Source organism: Oratosquilla oratoria, chromosome 41 (genome assembly GCF_046742065.1).
Source record: "Oratosquilla oratoria isolate Oo_2021 chromosome 41, ASM4674206v1, whole genome shotgun sequence".
Classification (NCBI taxonomy): domain Eukaryota; kingdom Metazoa; phylum Arthropoda; class Malacostraca; order Stomatopoda; family Squillidae; genus Oratosquilla; species Oratosquilla oratoria.
In genome coordinates, this window is record NC_134817.1 from 14,809,813 (window position 1) to 14,829,664 (window position 19,852).

At 38.9% G+C, this 19,852-nt stretch overlaps 1 protein-coding gene across 1 annotated transcript in view; it reads left to right on the forward strand.

Moving 5' to 3' along the window:
- The first annotated feature begins 2,204 nt into the window (after positions 1–2,204).
- Prosbeta2 (Proteasome beta2 subunit) overlaps positions 2,205–19,852 on the forward strand; it is a 28,501-nt gene continuing 10,853 nt past the window's right edge. Inside the window, exons 1-3 of the mRNA XM_076178092.1 lie at positions 2,205–2,464; positions 17,575–17,768; positions 17,963–18,096. Of these exons, the coding sequence (XP_076034207.1) occupies positions 2,406–2,464; positions 17,575–17,768; positions 17,963–18,096 (387 nt within the window). The 5' untranslated portion in view covers positions 2,205–2,405. The remainder of the gene's footprint in view (positions 2,465–17,574; positions 17,769–17,962; positions 18,097–19,852) is intronic.

Sequence of the window (19,852 nt, forward strand, 5' to 3'; positions counted from 1 at the left end):
GCCGAGTTGGCAATAATCGCTATTGCACTTGATGAAGAAGAAGAAGGAAAACAAAATAGAAAAAGAAAGAAATTGTGGGTTCATCCTATGTTGCAAGATAGGAAGACTGAAGGAGAATTTCATACTCTGTATCCTCGTCTTATTGATGATGAGAGTAAATTCCACAGCTATTTCAGAATGAACAAAGGAACATTTGAGAAAATACTATCCAAAATTGAGGATGACCTGAAATGTACAAGAAGATGCTGCACTTCCTGACACTGATGTGCTTGCACCATACGTTATAGTGGGAGATGAGGCTTTCCCGCTGAAGAGAAATTTGATGAGGCCCTACCCAGGTTCACAGACTGAACATATGGTAGAGAAGAGGATTTTTAATTATAGATTATCTAGAGCCAGGAGGATAGCTGAGTGCACATTTGGTATTCTAGTGCAAACCTTCAGAATATATTTAAGGAAACTTAAAGCTATGCCTTCTAACGCTAATGCGATCATTACAACAACATGCATACTTCACAATCTGATACACCCAAATGCTGTTGCATTACCAGATACTGTTGTCATGCCTCCATCAAACATAGTACGTCCAATGAGAGGAAGAGGGGGGAAATGCTACGAAGGAGGCTTTTGGCGTGAAAGAAACACTGAAAGATTATTTCAGCTCCCTAGCTGGTTCAATGCCTTGGCAAAAGGATGAAATATAAGTAGACAAACAAACTTGTGTAAGAATATTTGTTGAGTGAGCTAAGGAGATGCATTTCCGCAGTGGATAATAGGTTATTATACATATGGAATTTCTTTCTTCGGTTAATAATGTGTATTTTTTTTCTCTCAGTACCTTGGCAATATGATAAGTATGCAAACATTATTGTATAGGAAAATTGTTTAGTGAGGATAGGAAATGCATTTCCACAGTGGACATTAGGCAATTGTATGGAATTTCTTATCTTCACAACCCAGCTGCCTGCTTATTTCAACACAGCTTCTTCTTTTCGCCACGTTATCACTGTAGTGCAGCAAAGTCAGGTCATACAGCTCTGGTTTACCTTTTGACTAATTCTATTAGCATTTCATCTGAATCCACAAAATTAAAGTAAGTTTTGTAGGTTATATTTTATTCAGTTGGTGCTTATGTATATCATCGCTGTACGCATTGTCATTGTATCAGTGATAAATAAAAAGAAAACGTATTTTTATAATTTTTCTAACATTCTCATGATCCCATTGTGGTGTTTCCTTTGGATTACCCATGATTTGGTAGGACAGCAGGTAACACTACTTGCTTATATGAAGGCTGAATCTCGACTGGAGTGGACCAGGACCGTGGCAACTGAGTTCACACTGGCGCTCACGATCCAGTCACGCTCCGGTCTCGCTCCAGTAAAAATATCTTTTGACGGAACCGTGACCGGAGCGAAACCGGAGCGAGACTGGAGCGAGAGCGCCAGTGTGAATGCTTCCATTGAAATTAATGAGACAATATTGGACCGGACCGAGAGCGGAACGGGAGTGGAGCGCGACCGGACCGAGAGCGGAACGGGAGTGGAGCGCGACCGGACCGATAGTGTGAATCAAGCCTAAGTGTTGTGGGCTGAGAGCGAAGGGTCAGAGGGGGGAAAGTCCAGGGTGGGTGCCTTCAAGTGTTGTGGGCTGAGTGCGAAGGGCCAATTGAAACTTGGAGATGTTGTGCCCGAGGCGACTTGCTGGAGAGAACTGCTTGTCTCGACAAGACGCCGTCCTTTTAATTAAAGGAAGCTGGCGGCTCAGCGAGGTCCACGGAGAGCTTTCCCAAGTTTCTGATTAACTTCTGGCTGGAGCTGGCCGAGACGTCTTGCTAACTACGGCGAGTGTATAGGCAAATCTCGATTTGTGCTACGGCCAGTTTGGTTTTGACCAGCGCCGCGTCACCACAGTATGTGTGGTAGGTTATTGTGGGTGTTTGAGTAGTATACTGCTGTTTATTCAGTTATCTATTTGAACAGCTGAAAGCATTTTAGTTTCCCAGAAATTTCTAGATAACTAAACACCGTCAAGTTAATTTTCAGTATGGCGACAAGATTGGTAACTTTTCCACTTTATGTCTACTAAATTTATAAAGTCGAAGTTATTAAAAGATTGTAATATTTTTTCTTTATATATTGTTATGGAATTATTATTTTTCAAAAATGAATGGTATATATATATATATTCTTTTAACTAAAGATAATATGTTAAGTAAACACAATCAAGTCGAAGATTCAACAAAGTTGCCTACCGCTAGTAAGCTTCAAAGTTCAGGAGTGGTTGGACTAGAGCTTTAATTTCTGTAGTTAAGCTCTTCGGGAAATTCAGGGCATTGTTATCCAATTTCTTAAGCCATAAGTAGGAAAATTTGCCGGAAGGCAAGGGTTTTATCAGCGAACACAATGGTTATGGAGAGTGAGAATGACACCACTACAGGATTTCAATTTGGAAACTTTGCAAGGTAAAGTCAAGAACAGAGAACAGTTTTTACACAACTTTGACCATTGAAATAACATTATTATAATCATGAGTACGGTATATGTAATGGGCATGTTTTTCTAGTTCATGAGCACGTAGTTGCCCATAAATTCATTGTATTTGACTGGTCTTTGGCATTTGATGTAGTGACGTACGTGAGTACTTAATGTGGCAGCCACATTGTCTTGTATTTAAGGGATTGTTACGGAGACTATAGTATATGATGTCCATGTGGTAACCAGAAATGATATAGGAGCCCCATATTTTGTCCACTCAAAACTACATACCTTGTATAATTATTATAAGTACTTTAGAAATGTCAGAATAAAAAAAAAGGGTCAATTTATAGTTTCACCCAATCAATAATCATAGAATTTGATATGTGGCTTATGTGTTTCTGGTGAGAAATGTTAGATAGACTTTATTTGGCAATGAATCAATGTACATGAAGTGCATATAATGACAAGAACACATAGTTCGGAATAATAAATGCAAATTGCCGAGGATAACACCAAAAAGCATGTACGCTTATTATTATTAGGTGATTGTATATGAGTGTTTTTTCATGAAAGTGGCAGTTGCCGACAAGACTGATGAGTTAAACACCGTATGAGGTACTTGAAAAAGCTGTAATAAGCGAAACGTCGTACAAATAAAGGCTCCGTCCTCATATGGTGTTTAACTGGTCATATAAGAGTGTATTGAAGATTGCCTTCTTATGATCTTTCAGAATTACCTCCCATTTACAACTTCAATGATTACAGAAAAGTCAAAGTAGCAGATTTCAATAATTTGTTTAAAAGAATACATAATCTTCATCTAACAAAAGACGAAATGGTCAGTTTGCATAACAAATCGGCCAGAGCTTGTACCCTTGAAATTGGAGACATTGTTTACACCCTTAACCCCTTGCATACGGTGCCGCCTACGTAGGTGGCATGGGGAGCAAGTGGATACGGTAGGCTGCCATATCGGCGTCTTGATTATATTTATTGTAGTTGTCCCTGCATAACTGACATACTCTAAACTGGCTTCATCACATTTTCTATGGTTATCAAAATTCACGGGTGAAAGAGAGAACGATCGATATAAGCGGTGACTATTTTTTATGATGCGAGTATTATGACGCAACATCGTACTTCTGGCAGCTAATGCTGCCCGCGAGATTTTGGCCCGGAGTGAAGTGGTTAAGGGGATCGTCCATCAGAAAATCATGAAAAAATAATAAAAAGTACAAAATTCTGAAAATATTTCCTCTAAAAGTGTTGCTCATTAGCTATCTCGTGGCCGAGTATGGATGTTGTATCTTTTACTATCTAAAAAAAATATAATACAGTACCCCCCACCCTACTGTGGCTGGGTCGTGTGCGCTGCATACTGCATATCACGTTTTCTGTTGTTACATATATTTCCTAACAAAAGAAGCTGTGTATTTTGCACAATATTTATTCTTTTGTATGATAGATAATAGGATAAGATATGGCAACAAAGACCTGACTGCATAACGTACAGTATGAATCATCCATCAGAAAATCACAAAAAAAATGAAATTCTGAAAATATTTCCTCTAAATGTGTTGCTCATTAGCTATCTTGTGACCCAGTATGGATGTTGTATCTTGATTTTTACTATCTAAAAAAATTTAAATACAGTAACCCCACCCCCCCGAGTGGCTGGGTCGTGTGCGCTGCATACTGCATATCACGTTTTCTGTGGTTACATATATTTGATGACAAAAGAAGCTGCGTATTTTGCACAATATTTATGCTTTTGTATGATAAATAATAGCATACGATATGGCAACAGGGACCTGACTGCTTAGCGTACTGTCGTACAGTATGTGAACATGACTTATTCATAGCTTGTCTTTCAAGTAAGTGAGATGTACTATTTTCTAGTTCAATTCTGTGCTCAAGTTGCAGTTCTGAACCACATCTTTGGTTATGAACTTGCATATATGCATCAGCAAGAGGGACAACAACCAGTGCTGCCATAAAACAGCTTAGGATGGCAGATAAAGATTGTCTGTCGCCAAAGATGCATCGCGCCAAGAAAAGGAAAAGTGCACGCTTGGAACCTGAGCAATATAACCCTGGTGGATACTAACTGGATTCATCATATAAACCTGTAATTAATCAAAGCTGGCAATAAAGAGTAGGGTGTTGCCTATGATACCCTTTCAACACCATAACATCCTAAATAATGAATGGGACCAGTAGCCATGAACATAAAACTATGACGCTCATTCCTGAAAAACTTGATTTTTGCACATTTAACTTGATTCATATCCAAAACGCCTTCACTGATTTTCAACTGCAAATCCTTTTCGGATTCAGCATAATTGGGAGAACATTTATGGAGGCAGATTTATGTCCTGTCAAGGACTAGTAGGATTTTTTCATATATACTTTTTTTTTTTTTTTTTTTTTTTTTTTTTTTTCATCAACTTAATTTGGATTTTTTTTCCTCGTAAGACTGATCAGAACATCATAATTTTGCCTCCGTTTCATCTATCTTAGCCCATTATAAAGACAAAAAATAATCAATATCCAGTCAAAGGTCTATCCTCAGAATCAATTTAAAAATTTTCAAAAATTACCCCTCAAAAAAAAAAAAAAAAAAAAAAAAAAAAATCACAATAAAAAAAGTATAAGCATAAATGACTTGGTGGTATCTTCTCTGAGACAAGACAGTTTCTAGGAAAAAATCTCAGCCACTTTCACCCCAAACAAAAAAAGTTTGATTTTCTAATGGGCGATCCCCTTAACCATACCCCCACCTGGAAGCTCTCCCCTAAATTCTCTGGACTCTATTGTATTATTGGACATAAGTCAATAAACAAAGTTAAAGCACTCGGTTTGCACGATCTTACAGAGACTGTCTTGCATAAAGATTGTATCAAAAGAGTTCCTCATGGCCTCGACATAGATTGTCCCTTCTCAGAATCACACTATTCCTGCAATAGAGGACCATCAACAATCCTCTCAACCAAAACCTCCAGTTCCCCTTCCCCACAATAATCTTAGAAATCAAGCAACAAACTCATAGAATGTACATTCTTACCTAGATGAATGGGAACAATGTATTTTCCACATGTTCATACCATTAAACCTATTTCCTTTTATTCATGAATGTTATTCCATTACCACCATTATTACACAATTTTGTGTATGTATCTTCATGCCAAGGTCCTGTAACAGGCCTTGCTTGCCTTGTTTTGTTTTCTTTTATATCTTCGTAGCACCAATATCACTGGGGTCAGTGATAGATAGTAAACCAAGCCATGTTATCATCTTCACTGGTATCATCATCATCTCTATATTCAGCATGTGTCATCACCCTGCGATGCCAAGTGTGCACATGCATGCATGCACAGAAATTGATGACACAGAAATGGCAGAAGTTATGATCAGGATTATAAATGGAGAGTGAGTGGTTCGAGGTAAAGGTGGGACTTCATCAGGGATGTTTTATGTCGCCCTGGCTATTCAACTTATACATGGATGGGGTGGTGTGAGAGGTAAATGCAAAGGTGGTGGGTCAGGGATTGGAGATGGTTAAAGAAAATGTTACTTGGGTCGGGGAGAGAGTTCGAGGATTTTTCTTATAGGAGTTTTGCATCTCCTCGGACTTTGAGTTTTGTACTTTTGGTTGTACAAGGTTGTGACTTTTCTTGGTTAAGGTCCCATAGTCTGGGGAAGAGTCTGTTTTGTGGTTCTCAGAGGCAGACGGAATCCGGGGGCACTCGAGGAAGCCTGGGGTGTCCCTGGCGAAGTTTGGAGTGTCACTGTCGATGTCTGTGTGTCTTCTGTAGGAGTCTTGGTAGTTTTGGAAGGAGTCTGGCGTGTCCCCACGGGGGCCCTAGGGGGCTCTGAGGAAGTTTCATGTGCCATCGCAGAAGCCAGAGGGGCTTCTGGGGAAGTCTGGGGGGCCTCCAAGGAAGCCTGGGGGTCCTCCACGGGAGTTCGGAGGGCTTCTGAGGAAGCTTGGAGGGTCTCTGAGGAAGCTCGGTGGGTCCTCGAGGAAGTCCGGTGACCCCCCAAAGAGGGGGGGGGGTTTAAAGGTTTTATCTGAAGGTCTGTAGTTTTTATCCTTGTTTGACGAGGATGTTACAATGGTGTTGGGTTTGTTTGTTTGAAGAACTTCACTGTAGGTTGTTTTTAGTAACAGCCTCTTTGCATGTCCTATGCTTGTTTTTTTCTATGGAAGCTTTCAGGACAGCTTCCTGATCTTTTTTATATGTAGAGCAATTTCTGTTTTTAGTGTTGTGGTCTTCTTTACAATTTATACGTAGTTCTCGTTGGTCGCAGTCGCCATGTTCATTTTGGGAGCAATTACCACAGACCTTTTCATTTGAATCTTTATCCATATTTGGTCCAGGGTCTTTGTTATCAAGATTTTCCTTTGCCTTGCGTGGGTCATCAACTGGGTCAGAGGAGAGTTTATTTGAAAGGGTCAAATTTGTGGGAGTGTTCGTTAGTACTTTGGAAGGGTGATTAGGGGGAGGATCAGGATGAATGGGAGGAGGTAAGAGTTTAGGGTCTGCTGTAATTGCAGGTAAAGGAGTCGCCATTGTCAAGTTTATATCTCTTGGGCATCACCATATATTAGAAATTTTTGAGTTAATGTACATAGAAGAAGATACTGCAGTTGCTTGATGCCTCAAGCAATGAAAGAAGTAGTGTCTGCAGAGTCAAAAGGATCCAGAATACGACTAATTAGAAACGGGGTCTCAGTCACAAGTATAAGCTTTCACAACCGGATTTGTCCTGTAGTTTTGTTCCATAGAGTATGGAGCCAGCGTTGCTACTCCCTGTGTGCACTGGAAGATGGATAGAGAGTCGGCAGTCAAAGGTAGCCCCTCTGCCCCTCCTCCACCAGCATATGGGGTTTTGCCCCTCACAATGAGTAGGGACCTCGCAGTATACCCCATCACCCAGCTGGTTTCTGGTGGGGTTTCAGGGAAACCTTTAACTGTCAGAACCTCTCGAGTAATAAAAGAAAAAGTTGAGAAAAGGAGAGTAGGGTAGCGATTAAGAAGGAAAGGGATAGGGGAGTTCACTGAGTAATGAGGGTGGGGGGTCCCCTATCTATTCGTTACCCCTGATATCTCACTCTCTGACAACTGTCATGGGGTGAGGGCGTCGAATCCAGGGAATAGTCCAGTTCATAATCAAGATCAGGCCGGGGTTGCCAATTTATATCCGTCTGTTTGGCACAGTTTTAGTCTGGAAGCTCAGGATTGACCTCTCCAGCATGGTTGGACCTGGCTGGCACAGCTCAGTCCTTCCTCGCAACACACAAGCCCCACCACTATGTCAAAGTTTCAAAGTACTGGGCCCTGGGGGGGCATCTTGCTTAGGTGATTATCTAAATGATTCTTAAAGCTTCAAGCTGAACTACATTGCACTGCCTCTGCAGGAAATTTATTCCATTAACTACACAGTTGATGAAGTTGTTTCTACCCACTTCCAAATTAAATCTATTCCCTGACAGTTTGAGACCATTGTTTCTTGTCTGATTCTCATTCAATGTGAACATTTTGTCACTTTTGATGTTATCAATTCCCTTTAGAATCTTTAAGACCTGTATTAAGTCATCTCTGAGGCTACGCTTTTTTAAGGAAAACATATTCATATGTTTTAGTCGATTTTCGTGCAATTTTATATTTGGAATCAGTTTTATGGCTCGCTGTTGTACTTTTTCCCATCTGTCAATGTCTAATGAGATTTGGTGACCATACAGAAACAGCGTATTCCAAATGTGGACAAACTAACGATTTATATAGCTTGTTAATGAGTGATGGACTTTTGAAGTCAAAAGATCACACAATCAGTCCTAGAATCTTATTTGCTTTCTCAGAGGCTGAAATACACTGCTTAGATGATTTGAGATCATTACTGATAATTATGCTGAGATCCCTTTCACTATCCACTTTTGTTAATGAATTTCCAAATAACTTATAATCATACTTATTTTTACCTATGTGCACCTTGCATTTACTTGTGTTAAATTTCATTAGCCCCTATTGCTATAATTCATCTAAATCTTCTTGAATATCTAATTGGTTTAAGTGATCATTTGCTATTCTGCACAGTTTTGTATCATCAGCAAATTTTGAAACAATAGATTTTAGTCCATGGTCTATATCATTTATATGTACTATGAATAGAAAAGGTCAGACTTTGTTCTGCATAAATATACAAGGCCATTCAACCTTTGGAGGGCTGCCAGAAACATTTTATTGTACATTATATACACGACGAGTTAAACACCATATGAGGGTGAAGCCTTTATTTGTACGATTTTTCGCTTATTGCAGCTTTTTCAAGTACTTGAAAAAGCTGTAATAAGCAAAACGTTGTACAAATACAGGCTCCATCCTCATATGGTGTTTAACTCGTCAATTTTTTCGACAACTGCTACTTTCATAAATACATTATATACAGTTGCCAAAACATGGTATAGTAGGCTGTTGCCATATTGTTTAAAGGGAGAAAGGTTTGGTCCAACGCAGAGAGGCACTGGGAGATCCTTGTCCGTACAGCTGGCTTGACCAGAGATGCAGTGAGGCCACTGTTCAAAGTAGAGGGCTTGACCTGAGATGCCAGCGTCTAATGTCGCTGAAAGGGCATTGCCAGGAAAAGTCAGTGAGTTAGGTCACTTGGAACAATGACCCTTCCCTTGGGAGATTGGCAACGTCAGAGTACCAACTTGTAGCCTATGTGTACTTACCTAGTTGTATTTTACGGGACGAGAGCTATGCTCTTAGTGACCGGTTTTCGTATTTCTCCGCATCCAGTTTATTCTTAAAATCGTGTGTAGTTTTGGCACTCACTGTTTCTCTGTTTAGTTTGTTCCAGATGTCAATCACTCTATGTGGGAAGCTATTCTTTTTCAGGTCTCCTCTTGTTTCTCTTCTGTCCCATTTTAATAAGTCGTCTCTATCGAGAATTCCATCCCTTTCATAATTCTGTAAATGGTCAACAAATCACCTCTTTCTCTTCTGTTCCACCTAAATTCAGTTTTACAAGCATGTGCAATCCAGATTTTTACCACTCTATGCTCATTATATCTAGAGCCTGCACTAGAAAACAGATTGAAAGATGATTCAGGCAATCCCCTACAACTAATTCTGGAAGACCTACAGAACCTGATAGACCAGCTACCCCAACCATTCATTTTAATGCCAGACACAGGCTGTGGAGAGGAAGAACATGTAATCGTTGGGGCAATATAGTAGAAGACCTACTAGACAATAACAACATTGTACTACTAAATGAAGGTTCCCCAACCAGATACGATCTCACCCACAATTCTAAATCTGCCATTGACCTCACTATCTGCTCCTCTTCATTGAGACCAGAATACCAATGGTCTGTGGACGAAAATTTATACGGAAGTGATCACTTCCCTATCCATATGAAATTAAATAGAAATATTCCATCCCCATGTTTACCAAAATGGAAAGTTGAAGAGGGAGATTGGAAAACCTATCAAGATTACACAAAAATTGACCAAAATAATGATTTTCCAAATGCCTATGTTGCCTACAAACACCTCGAGAGAATTATGATAAATGGCGCCATGAAGTCTATACCAAAAACTCAAGGAAATCCTAGACGCGCTCTAGTTCGATGGTGGACAGACGCCTGTGTCTTAGCAGAACAATCACTAGAATTTGCTACAAAAAGTACAGCAGACAACCTATAGCAGTTAACCTGATCATTTATAAAAGAGCACTGGCCAAACAAATGAAAACATTCAAAAAAGCAAGGAGAGAATCGTTTATCAGATACATAAGTAAATTGAAACAAGACTCTCCCGTAAGCTTAGTATTGAATAGAATCTGAAAACTGATGAGAAAATTTGTACCATCTCCATTACCCATCCTTAAGGTTAACAATGAAATAATTTCTGACCTTGAGATAGTGGAAACGTTTGGACGATACTTCACAAACATTTCAAGTGCTCTCCACTACACTCCCTTCTTCAGAAATATTCGAGAAAGTACAATAGTTGTCCCTCCAAAAAGTAAAAACATGGAGGCATATAATCTTCCCTTTACACTAACAGAACTAGAATATGCAATACCTCTATCATCTCCAACTTCACCTGGTGAAGATAATATAATTTACTCAATGATTTCACATCTTCCTACATGCACCAAAGAATTTTACCTAAATATACTGAACAAATTTTGGACTACAGGATCTTCACCAAAGTCGTGAAAGACCTCGATCGTTATAACCATACCAAAACCAGGAAAAACCCCCAGTCTTCCTCAAGGGTAATAGACCCATTGCTCTAACCAATTGTGTATGCAAAATATATGAACAAATGGTCAACACGCATCTTGTCTGGATTTTAGTCGAAAAATCTCCTCTCAAACAGACAGTTTGGCTTCAGAAAAAACAGAAGCACTATGGACCCTCTGATATTTCTTACCCAAGAAATTCAGAATGCTTTCGCCACACAGCCAAACCATAGGAGTCTTTTTCAATGTAGAAAAGGCTTATGACACCACCTGGCATGGTGGCATCCTAAAACAACTTGCCAAATGGGGTGTAGGAGGAAATATGTTCTTTGCAATTAAAGATTTTCTTACTGATCGTATCCTAAAAGTAAGAGTAGGTTCATCTCTCTCTTCGCCTTACACCCAGGAGGAAGGCATACCCCAAGGAAGTGTCCTCATCCCAACACTGTTCAACATAGCCGTCAATGGACTACTAGAACAAGTACTGATTGAAGTGCATAGCTTGGCATATGCAGACAACATTGTTCTAATCTGTAGCAGACCATCAGCACTGGAGGCAAGCCAGAAGATACAGACTGCCATTAACTCTACCACTGCATGGGCGGAAAAAAGAGGCTTTAAATTCTCCCCGGAGGAAACTAAAGCAGTCCGCTTCTGCCGAAGAAAGATAAGAGAAGAAATCCCAACCCTAATGCTGGAAGACTATTCTTCCATACGAGGATAAGATCAAGTACCTGGTACTAAGCCTTGACAAAAAACTAAACTTTAATACACACATTAATGAAATAATACATAACATGAAACAATGCTTCAACATCTTAAAAGTAGTTTCACGTTTCAACTGGGGAGCTGACAGAACAACTCTGTTACGAATATACCAAGCTTTGTGCCTAAGCAAAATAGATTGTGGATGCTATATCTATGGGGCCACCTGTAAAACCACCTTAGAAAAACTAGATATAATCGAAAACATGGCTATACGCATCTGCAGAGGTGCATATAGAACGTCACCCATAGACAGCGTAAATGTTGAAGCTGGCATTCCTCTTCCAATTAGAAGTCAGGAACTAGGATTGAGATACCTAACAAGAGTACTGTCATCCAAAAACAACCCCAACTACAAGTTTGTTAGAACACCCAAAGACAGAGCTCCAACTTGACCTAAGCTCTCCAAACCGCTGGACGTTAGACTGGAAAATAGTGCCAAGAACATAGACCTGACCCCTCTACAGATCGAAGAAAGTTTACCAGCTAAATACCCTCCCTGTTGTAGACCCAAAATCAACATTTGCACTTTCTGGTGTAAAAAAATAGCTGCCCAGAGTCCAAACTAAGAAGTAAATTCCTTGAACACAGCAGGACCCACATAGATGCAACTAGTCTATACACTGATGGATCAAAAACTGCAGAATGGGTTTCTCAGTGATTACCCCTCAATCTATTATAAAAAAGAGAGCTCATTCTAACATTTCTATTTTTACTGCAGAACTGCTGGCAGTTCTTAATGCTTTAATTTATATTTTTAACAATGCATCTGACAAGATTTGTCATATATACAGACTGTAAGAGCATTTTAATATCAATAAAATAATATTACTAGTCAACCCCATTATCAGACAAATACAAGATAGGCTGGTCCTCCTTAGTAACAGAAAGAAAATAACCGTGAACTTCTGCTGGGTTCCTTCCCACGTGGGAATAAAAGGAAACGATTTAGCCAGTACTGCAGCTAAAGAAGCAGCTGGGCTGGCTCATATCTCCCAACTCAGAATCCCCAAAATGGATTTTAAAAATCTCATTAGAAGTTACACCAGAGAACAGTGGCAACTTCAATGGAATAATGGAAACAACAATTTAAAGCTCAAATCCATCAAACCTTCTGTCCCTTGGAGTCATCTCCAGGGTGACAGGAGGACTGGTATCGTCATGACTCACCTTAGAATCGGGCACATCTTTTTAACCCACAAGTACCTGTTGATGACTGGAGCAGAGAGACAGGCTCCTCTGCCCCACTTGTCGAAAGAACTTCACTTTAAAACACATTTTAAAGGAATGCCCACAATTCAGCTCTGCTAGAAGAAACATTCTTCTAAAAGGGCTTACCATTACTAAAGTTTTAGGAGAGGATACTCCCATAGATTGGATAAAATGTTTTTAAAGGAAATAGATTTGTTCTACCATATTTAAATTTTTACAGAAATTGAGTGGATGAATTGGAACAAGTAAATATTTTAAAGAATAGGTAGATATTTATGCGCTGAATGGCCCCAGGCTCTGGCGCTTGGCATACCAGCCAAAAACTTCATAAACCAACCAACCAACCAACCTAAGATGCTGTTTATTTGTTTTGTTATCATTTGTCTGTTTATTATTTGTTTGATTCTCATTTATTATTAGTTATATGTGAATTTATTATTTACTATTTTCATACATATACCAAAGGCTTTTCCCCCTACACGGGGGGGTAGCCAAAAAGAGAAAGGCATATAAACCACTCCCACCCATTCCATTTCCTATATATTCTACTCCCCTACTCCCCTGTCATCTTGGGGCCTCCTGGATGACAGGTCATCCCTGCATCCTGTCCACTGCCCTGGGTCAGGAGCAGTGTCGCAAGACGCAGCACATCCACAGCAAGGCCGCTTCATAAATTTGGCGACCCCCCCCCTCTCTGTCCCCTCATGCAGAAAAGGAGAAGACAGGGAGAAATCCCTTTGGGCTGCGTCAAATTTTTTCTCATACATACTTCCTCACCTCCCATCCCCCACCCACTCCCCCTCATGCATCACAGCATCATCTATACACAACCCCTCTCCATTCACCCCTATCTTCTGTCCTCTCCCGTCTTTCCTCCACAGACATTTCTCTTTTGTAATGCCCCTTTCACCCCATCCATATCTCATCCTAGGACACCCCCTCATATTCACTCCTTCCACCTCTGCCTTCCACACTTTTTTTTTTACTAACCTTTCTTCACTCATTCTTTCCATGTGTCCAAACCATCCTAATTCTCTTTCATCAACCCTATCTCCCAGTTCCCTTTCCACCCCTGTTCTCCTCTTCACCTCCTCATTTCTTACCCTATCTAGCCTCTTCACCTCATTTCTCACTCTATCTAGCCTAGTAACCCCTATCATACTTCTCATTTCATCTCAAACACATTCAAACTCCTCTCTTCCTCTCGTGTTCCATGTTTCTGCCCCGTACAATGCTGTTGGCACAATCACTCCTTCATACAGTCTCCTCTTAGCATCCATTCCCAGATGTCTATTTCTCATTACACTTTTCAATCCACCAAGGCATTTACTCGCTTCTCTCAATCTACATTCTACCTCCACCCCCACTCCTCCCTTTCCTGCCACATTTGCACCCAAGTATCTATAACTATCCACTTCCTCCAGTCTTTCACCCTTAATGTTCACCTCCAGCCTGCTGTCACTCTCTCCCCTTGTACATCTCATCACCTTACTTTTACTCACATTTATCTTCAGCTTCCTTCTTTCACACACCTCCTCAAACTCTGTCACTGACTTCCTCAATCCCTCCTCTGATCCTGTTACAAGCGCAGTGTTGTCAGCAAACAACAGCTGGCTCACCTCCCACTTTTCTCCATTTTCTTTAATCATCTCCAACCCCTGACCCACTGCCCTTGCATTCACCTCTCGCACCACCCCATCCATGTAAAGATTGAACAGCCAGGGTGACATAACACATCCCTGACGAAGTCCCACCTTTACCTTTTTTATTATTTAATTATACCTACCGTATATTTCCGTGTATAAGACGACCTTTGTATAAGACGAGGTATAAAATTAGAGCAAATTTTTATGAATTTATCTCATATCAGTAGTATAAGATGACTGCTAAATTACAAAAGCATCAGTGTATCAAACCTACCGTACAAAAAGAATTGTTTTGATTACGTTTATCAGCTGTTTTTACCGCTTTTTCTCTTTTCTTTCTCATTACTTAACTGTATCCTTATACCAGATACATTACTTACTGTATCCTTATAAATTAAAAATAAATGAAATAACAAAGCAAATCATGTATCATGATTTTCTGAAAACACATCAACTAACAAAAATTATTTGTTTACGTTCCTGGTTCAACTACTGTAATATATTTTTTTTATTGATAAATAAAAGTTTTATGTACTGTAATCAATTTTTTTTATTTTCAGTCTTAAAAATTACTGAAAAGTTAGCGAAAGAAAAAGGTTACTATGAACGCAACCAGTGCTCGATGTTTACATTTTTTTTCAGCTGTGTTAAATGTGTTTACATAGATTATTTAAAAGTACCGTAATTTCATTAATATAGAATTATTCCTCGAATTTATTAACAATTGCCATTTACTATAAAGATATGCCAATAATATATAAGGTAAATATGGTTTAATTACCTTTATTACCAGTTCTTATCATAATGTGAATCATTTCCTGTGTATCGGTGGTTATCGGCAGGCTAGCCTACCAAGTCATCTCAAGTAGAATTCAAGGTCTGATTTTTATAATGGTAGTATAAGACAACCCCCAATTTTAAGGGGTGAATTTTTGGATTTTAGGGTCGTCTTATACGAGGAAATATACGGTATGCATTTATTTTATTTATTATTATTTCATTATAGTTTTTATTCATTTATTTATAATTATTATAACTTTTTTTCGTATCCGACCTTGATAAGGATCAAAAGGTCTCCTGCTGTAATGACTGTCATTTATTTTATATTTGTTTTATTATCATTTGTCTGTTTATTATATTTGCTTGATTCTCATTTATTATTAGTTATGTGAATTTATTATAATTTACTATTTACCTTTGTTTATTATTTAACTATACCTATGCATTTATTTTATTATTATTTACTTAGTTATATTTTTTATTTATTCATTAATGTATTTATCATTATTATATATATATATATTTATATATATATATATTTATATATATACACACTCATACCTCGATTTAACGGATTTCGGATGCAACGGACAAAATTTGTAGCTTCCGGATCGTCCGGAGTGACCGGACGTGGTCGATGTTTCCACAGTTGACCGCCAGATGACCTATGGTTGCTTTGTTTACAACTGTGCTGGAACACGTGGAGCTGTTTGGTCCGTGTTTTTCGACCTTTTTGGCTCTGTTTTGTGTGTTGTTTGTGAAATAATTCAACAGTTTCTTTAACCATGGCACCTGTACATCCTGTAGAAAAGAGGAAAATAGTCAATTTAACAGTATCACAGAAGCTTGAGTTGATTAAAAAGTTGGAAAGTGGAGTGTCGGTGAAGCAGGTGTGTGATGAATATCCACTTCACTCTGGACCATAATCTCGCGGGCAGCATTAGCTGCCAGATGTACGATGTTGTGTCATAATACTCGCATCATAAAAAATAGTCACCGCTTATATCGATCGTTCTCTTTCACCCGTGAATTTTGATAACCATAGAAAATGTGATGAAGACAGTTTAGAGAGTATGTAATTATGCAGGGGCAACTACAATAAATATAATCAAGACGCCGATATGGCAGCCTCGCGTATCCACTTGCTCCTCATGCCGCCTACGTAGGCGGCAACGTATGGAAGAGGATATGGAGTAAAGAAACAAACTGTTTCTGATATTCGTAAACAAAAGGAACAACTTACCCAATATTCGCTGAAGTATTCGGTTGATGAAAATTTTGGACTTTGTACTCTTGGGGTAAAAATTTTGGGCCAGATCCCAGGTATTTACACTAACAGATTGGATAGTGTACCGTACTGTATTCATTCCTCATTTTTTCGTAACGTAATCGTTGAAATACAGTAGTATCGGAAACTTCGGACAATCGGGTATATCGGACCGGTGTTTCCCCTTTTAGTCCGTTAAATCGAGGCATGAGTGTATATATATATTTTGCATCCGATCTTGATATAGACCAAAAGGTCTCATGTTGGCTTGCTCCACCTTTGTAATCCTATGTAACTCCACCCGACTGCAGTACCGTACTTGTCCAGGTGACTGAAGCCCCTCCTGGGGATAGGTGCCACTTGTGTAGAGCCAAGAAACATAAAAAAAACACCAAAATACCTATATCATACACAAATACTCTCTTCCCTTCCTCCAAAACCACCAAATACCAGCCTCTGGAAACATATTCATAAGCATATCACTCACTGCTCCATTAACACACTAAAAGACAACACATTGCTGCATGCCAGACCCCCAGATATCCATCCCTCTGAATCCTCGCTCCCCCGAAAGGACAGAGTCCACCTGGCCAGACTGCGGTGTGGCCACCACCCAGCCCTTCTAAGCTACCAGAAGAGACTGGATGACCACATTGTGGACAGCTGCCCATGATGTAACACTTCACTCCATACTATTCAACAGATATTGGAAGACTGCATTATACATAATCATGCATGCAAACAACACAACATACACACTATAAAGGATTTGTGGGAAAACCCTGTTCTGGTTATGGCATTCCTTGGGGAGACGGAACTGCTCAGACAGTCTAGGGAACAACAGCAACAACAACTCCACCTTTCTTTATCCATCAATGCAACCTATAGAAAATTTTACAGTTTATGTTGAAAAGGGACCCTATTAGTGTTCTGGGGGTGGAGAGGAACTTATGATTTGTGAGGCTTATAAAGAGAGAGGTGAAGTGGTCATAGATGTAGGTCTGGTGATAGACAATTCAAAGTAATGGAGAAGGTCAGGTGTGCATAGTGATAGGTCTGTGGAGATACAAGTAAAGGTTCAAAGTTCCTCAGATGTTTTTGTCAAGTTTGATAATTTGTCATTATGTTGCTAAATTATTATTGTTGTTGTTATTTTTTTTTTCCAGAAATGAAAAGTTAGTGGCAAAGGGGTTTACAGCCCCTGTTAGTAGGAAGACTGGCACAACCATTGCTGGGATCATCTTTAAAGATGGTGTGGTCTTGGGGGCAGATACAAGAGCAACAGAAGGCGATATTGTGGCTGACAAGAATTGCAACAAAATCCATTATTTACAGCCCAATATGTACTGTGCAGGGGCAGGTATGAAAATAGATACTTTTGTTGTGTTCAGATATTGCTTTGTGTTTGTGTTCTATTTTTAGAAATCAAATTGTCAACTATGTTATTATTATTGTAGTTATTATTATTTTTTTCATTCATTTATATGTTTATTTTCAGGTTATGTTCTTACAGGATATGATTCTTAGGCTAATATGACTGGTATTATATTTTAGGAACAGCTGCTGACCTTGAAATGACAACCCAGCAGATGGCCAGTAAATTAGAGCTGCACCGTCTAAATATTGGCCGGCAAGTGCCTGTAGTGGCAGCGAATCGTATGTTGAAACAGATGCTCTTCCGTTACCAGGTATCATTACTAGCAGTTCGTATATCAGAAACTGTATAAAGAAAATAAAGTTAAAATTCTACTACATTTCAGGCTAGGAGCTGCCCATCAGAATCAATATTGGGTTACACAATAGGTTCCCACTATCAGTCTCTTTGTCTTCTCATTTCCATGTGTTTGTTTCTGTTGTCATATCAGATCTCTGTTTTGATATCAAAACTTTATATTATACATACCTGATCTGTCAGGGACCAGCAGGTACCAGCATGCAGTGATCTTGGGGCAGACAGAGAAAATAATCATTATCATTTGTCTGCACATCCCATCAATATCCCTCCCCCACACATACAGTGTTCGACAAGGATGTACGAATGGTTAGCGAGAATGACTGATGAGGAGTGTTGAGGACTGTTTTTGCTGAAATGCACAATTTTATTTAAAAAATTAACATATGGTTGCATTATTTGACCTATTTTCTTTAAAATGTGTGATTTCCATGTAATTTGATCAAAGAGAAGTTACGATTTTATCCTCCACAGAATTACCAACCACATACCGTTCGACTCCCTAATTGCCGACCTCAACAAAACAATGATGGTTTTTGCTCAAATGCACAATTTTATATAAAAAAAATAGCATATGGTTGCATTATTTGACCTATTTTCTTTAAAATGTGTGATTTCCATGTAATTTGATCAAAGAGAAGTTACGCTTTTATCCTCTGCAAAATTACCGACAACAGCTATGAATACCGTCGGGTTTTTGCTGAAATGCACAATTTTATATAAAAAATTAGCATGTGGTTGCATTATTTGACCTATTTTCTTTAAAATGTGTGGTTTCATGTAATTTGATAAAAGAGAAGTTACGTTTTTATCCTCTACAAAATTGCCAACCGACTCGCTCATAGTCGACCAAACTCGAACAAGAACGGTTTTTGCTGAAATGCACGATTTTATATAAAAAATTAGCATATGGTTGCATTATTTGACCTATTTTCTTTAAAATGTGTGATTTCCATGCAATTTGATCAAAGAGAAGTTACGTTTTTATCCTCTGCAAAATTGCCAACCGACTCGCTCATAGTCGACCAAACTCGAACAAGAACGGTTTTTGCTGAAATGCACGATTTTATATAAAAAATTAGCATATGGTTGCATTATTTGACCTATTTTCTTTAAAATGTGTGATTTCCATGCAATTTGATCAAAGAGAAGTTACGTTTTTATCCTCTGCAAAATTGCCAACCGACTCGCTCATAGTCGACCAAACTCGAACAAAAACAGTTTTTGCTGAAATGCACGATTTTATATAAAAAATTAGCATATGGTTGCATTATTTGACCTATTTTCTTTAAAATGTGTGATTTCCATGCAATTTGATCAAAGAGAAGTTACGTTTTTATCCTCTGCAAAATTGCCAACCGACTCGCTCATAGTCGACCAAACTCGAACAAAAACAGTTTTTGCTGAAATGCACGATTTTATATAAAAAATTAGCATATGGTTGCATTACTTGACCTATTTCCTTTAAAATGTGTGATTTCCATGCAATTTGATCAAAGAGAAGTTACGGTTTTATCCTCTGCAAAATTACCGACAACAGCTATGAATACCGTCCGACTCACTCATAGCCGACCAAACTCGAACAAGGACGGTTTTTGCTGAAATGCACGATTTTATATAAAAAAATAGCATATGATTGCATTATTTGACCTATTTTCTTTAAAATGTGTGATTTTCATGTAATTTGATAAAGTTACGTTTTTATCCTCTGC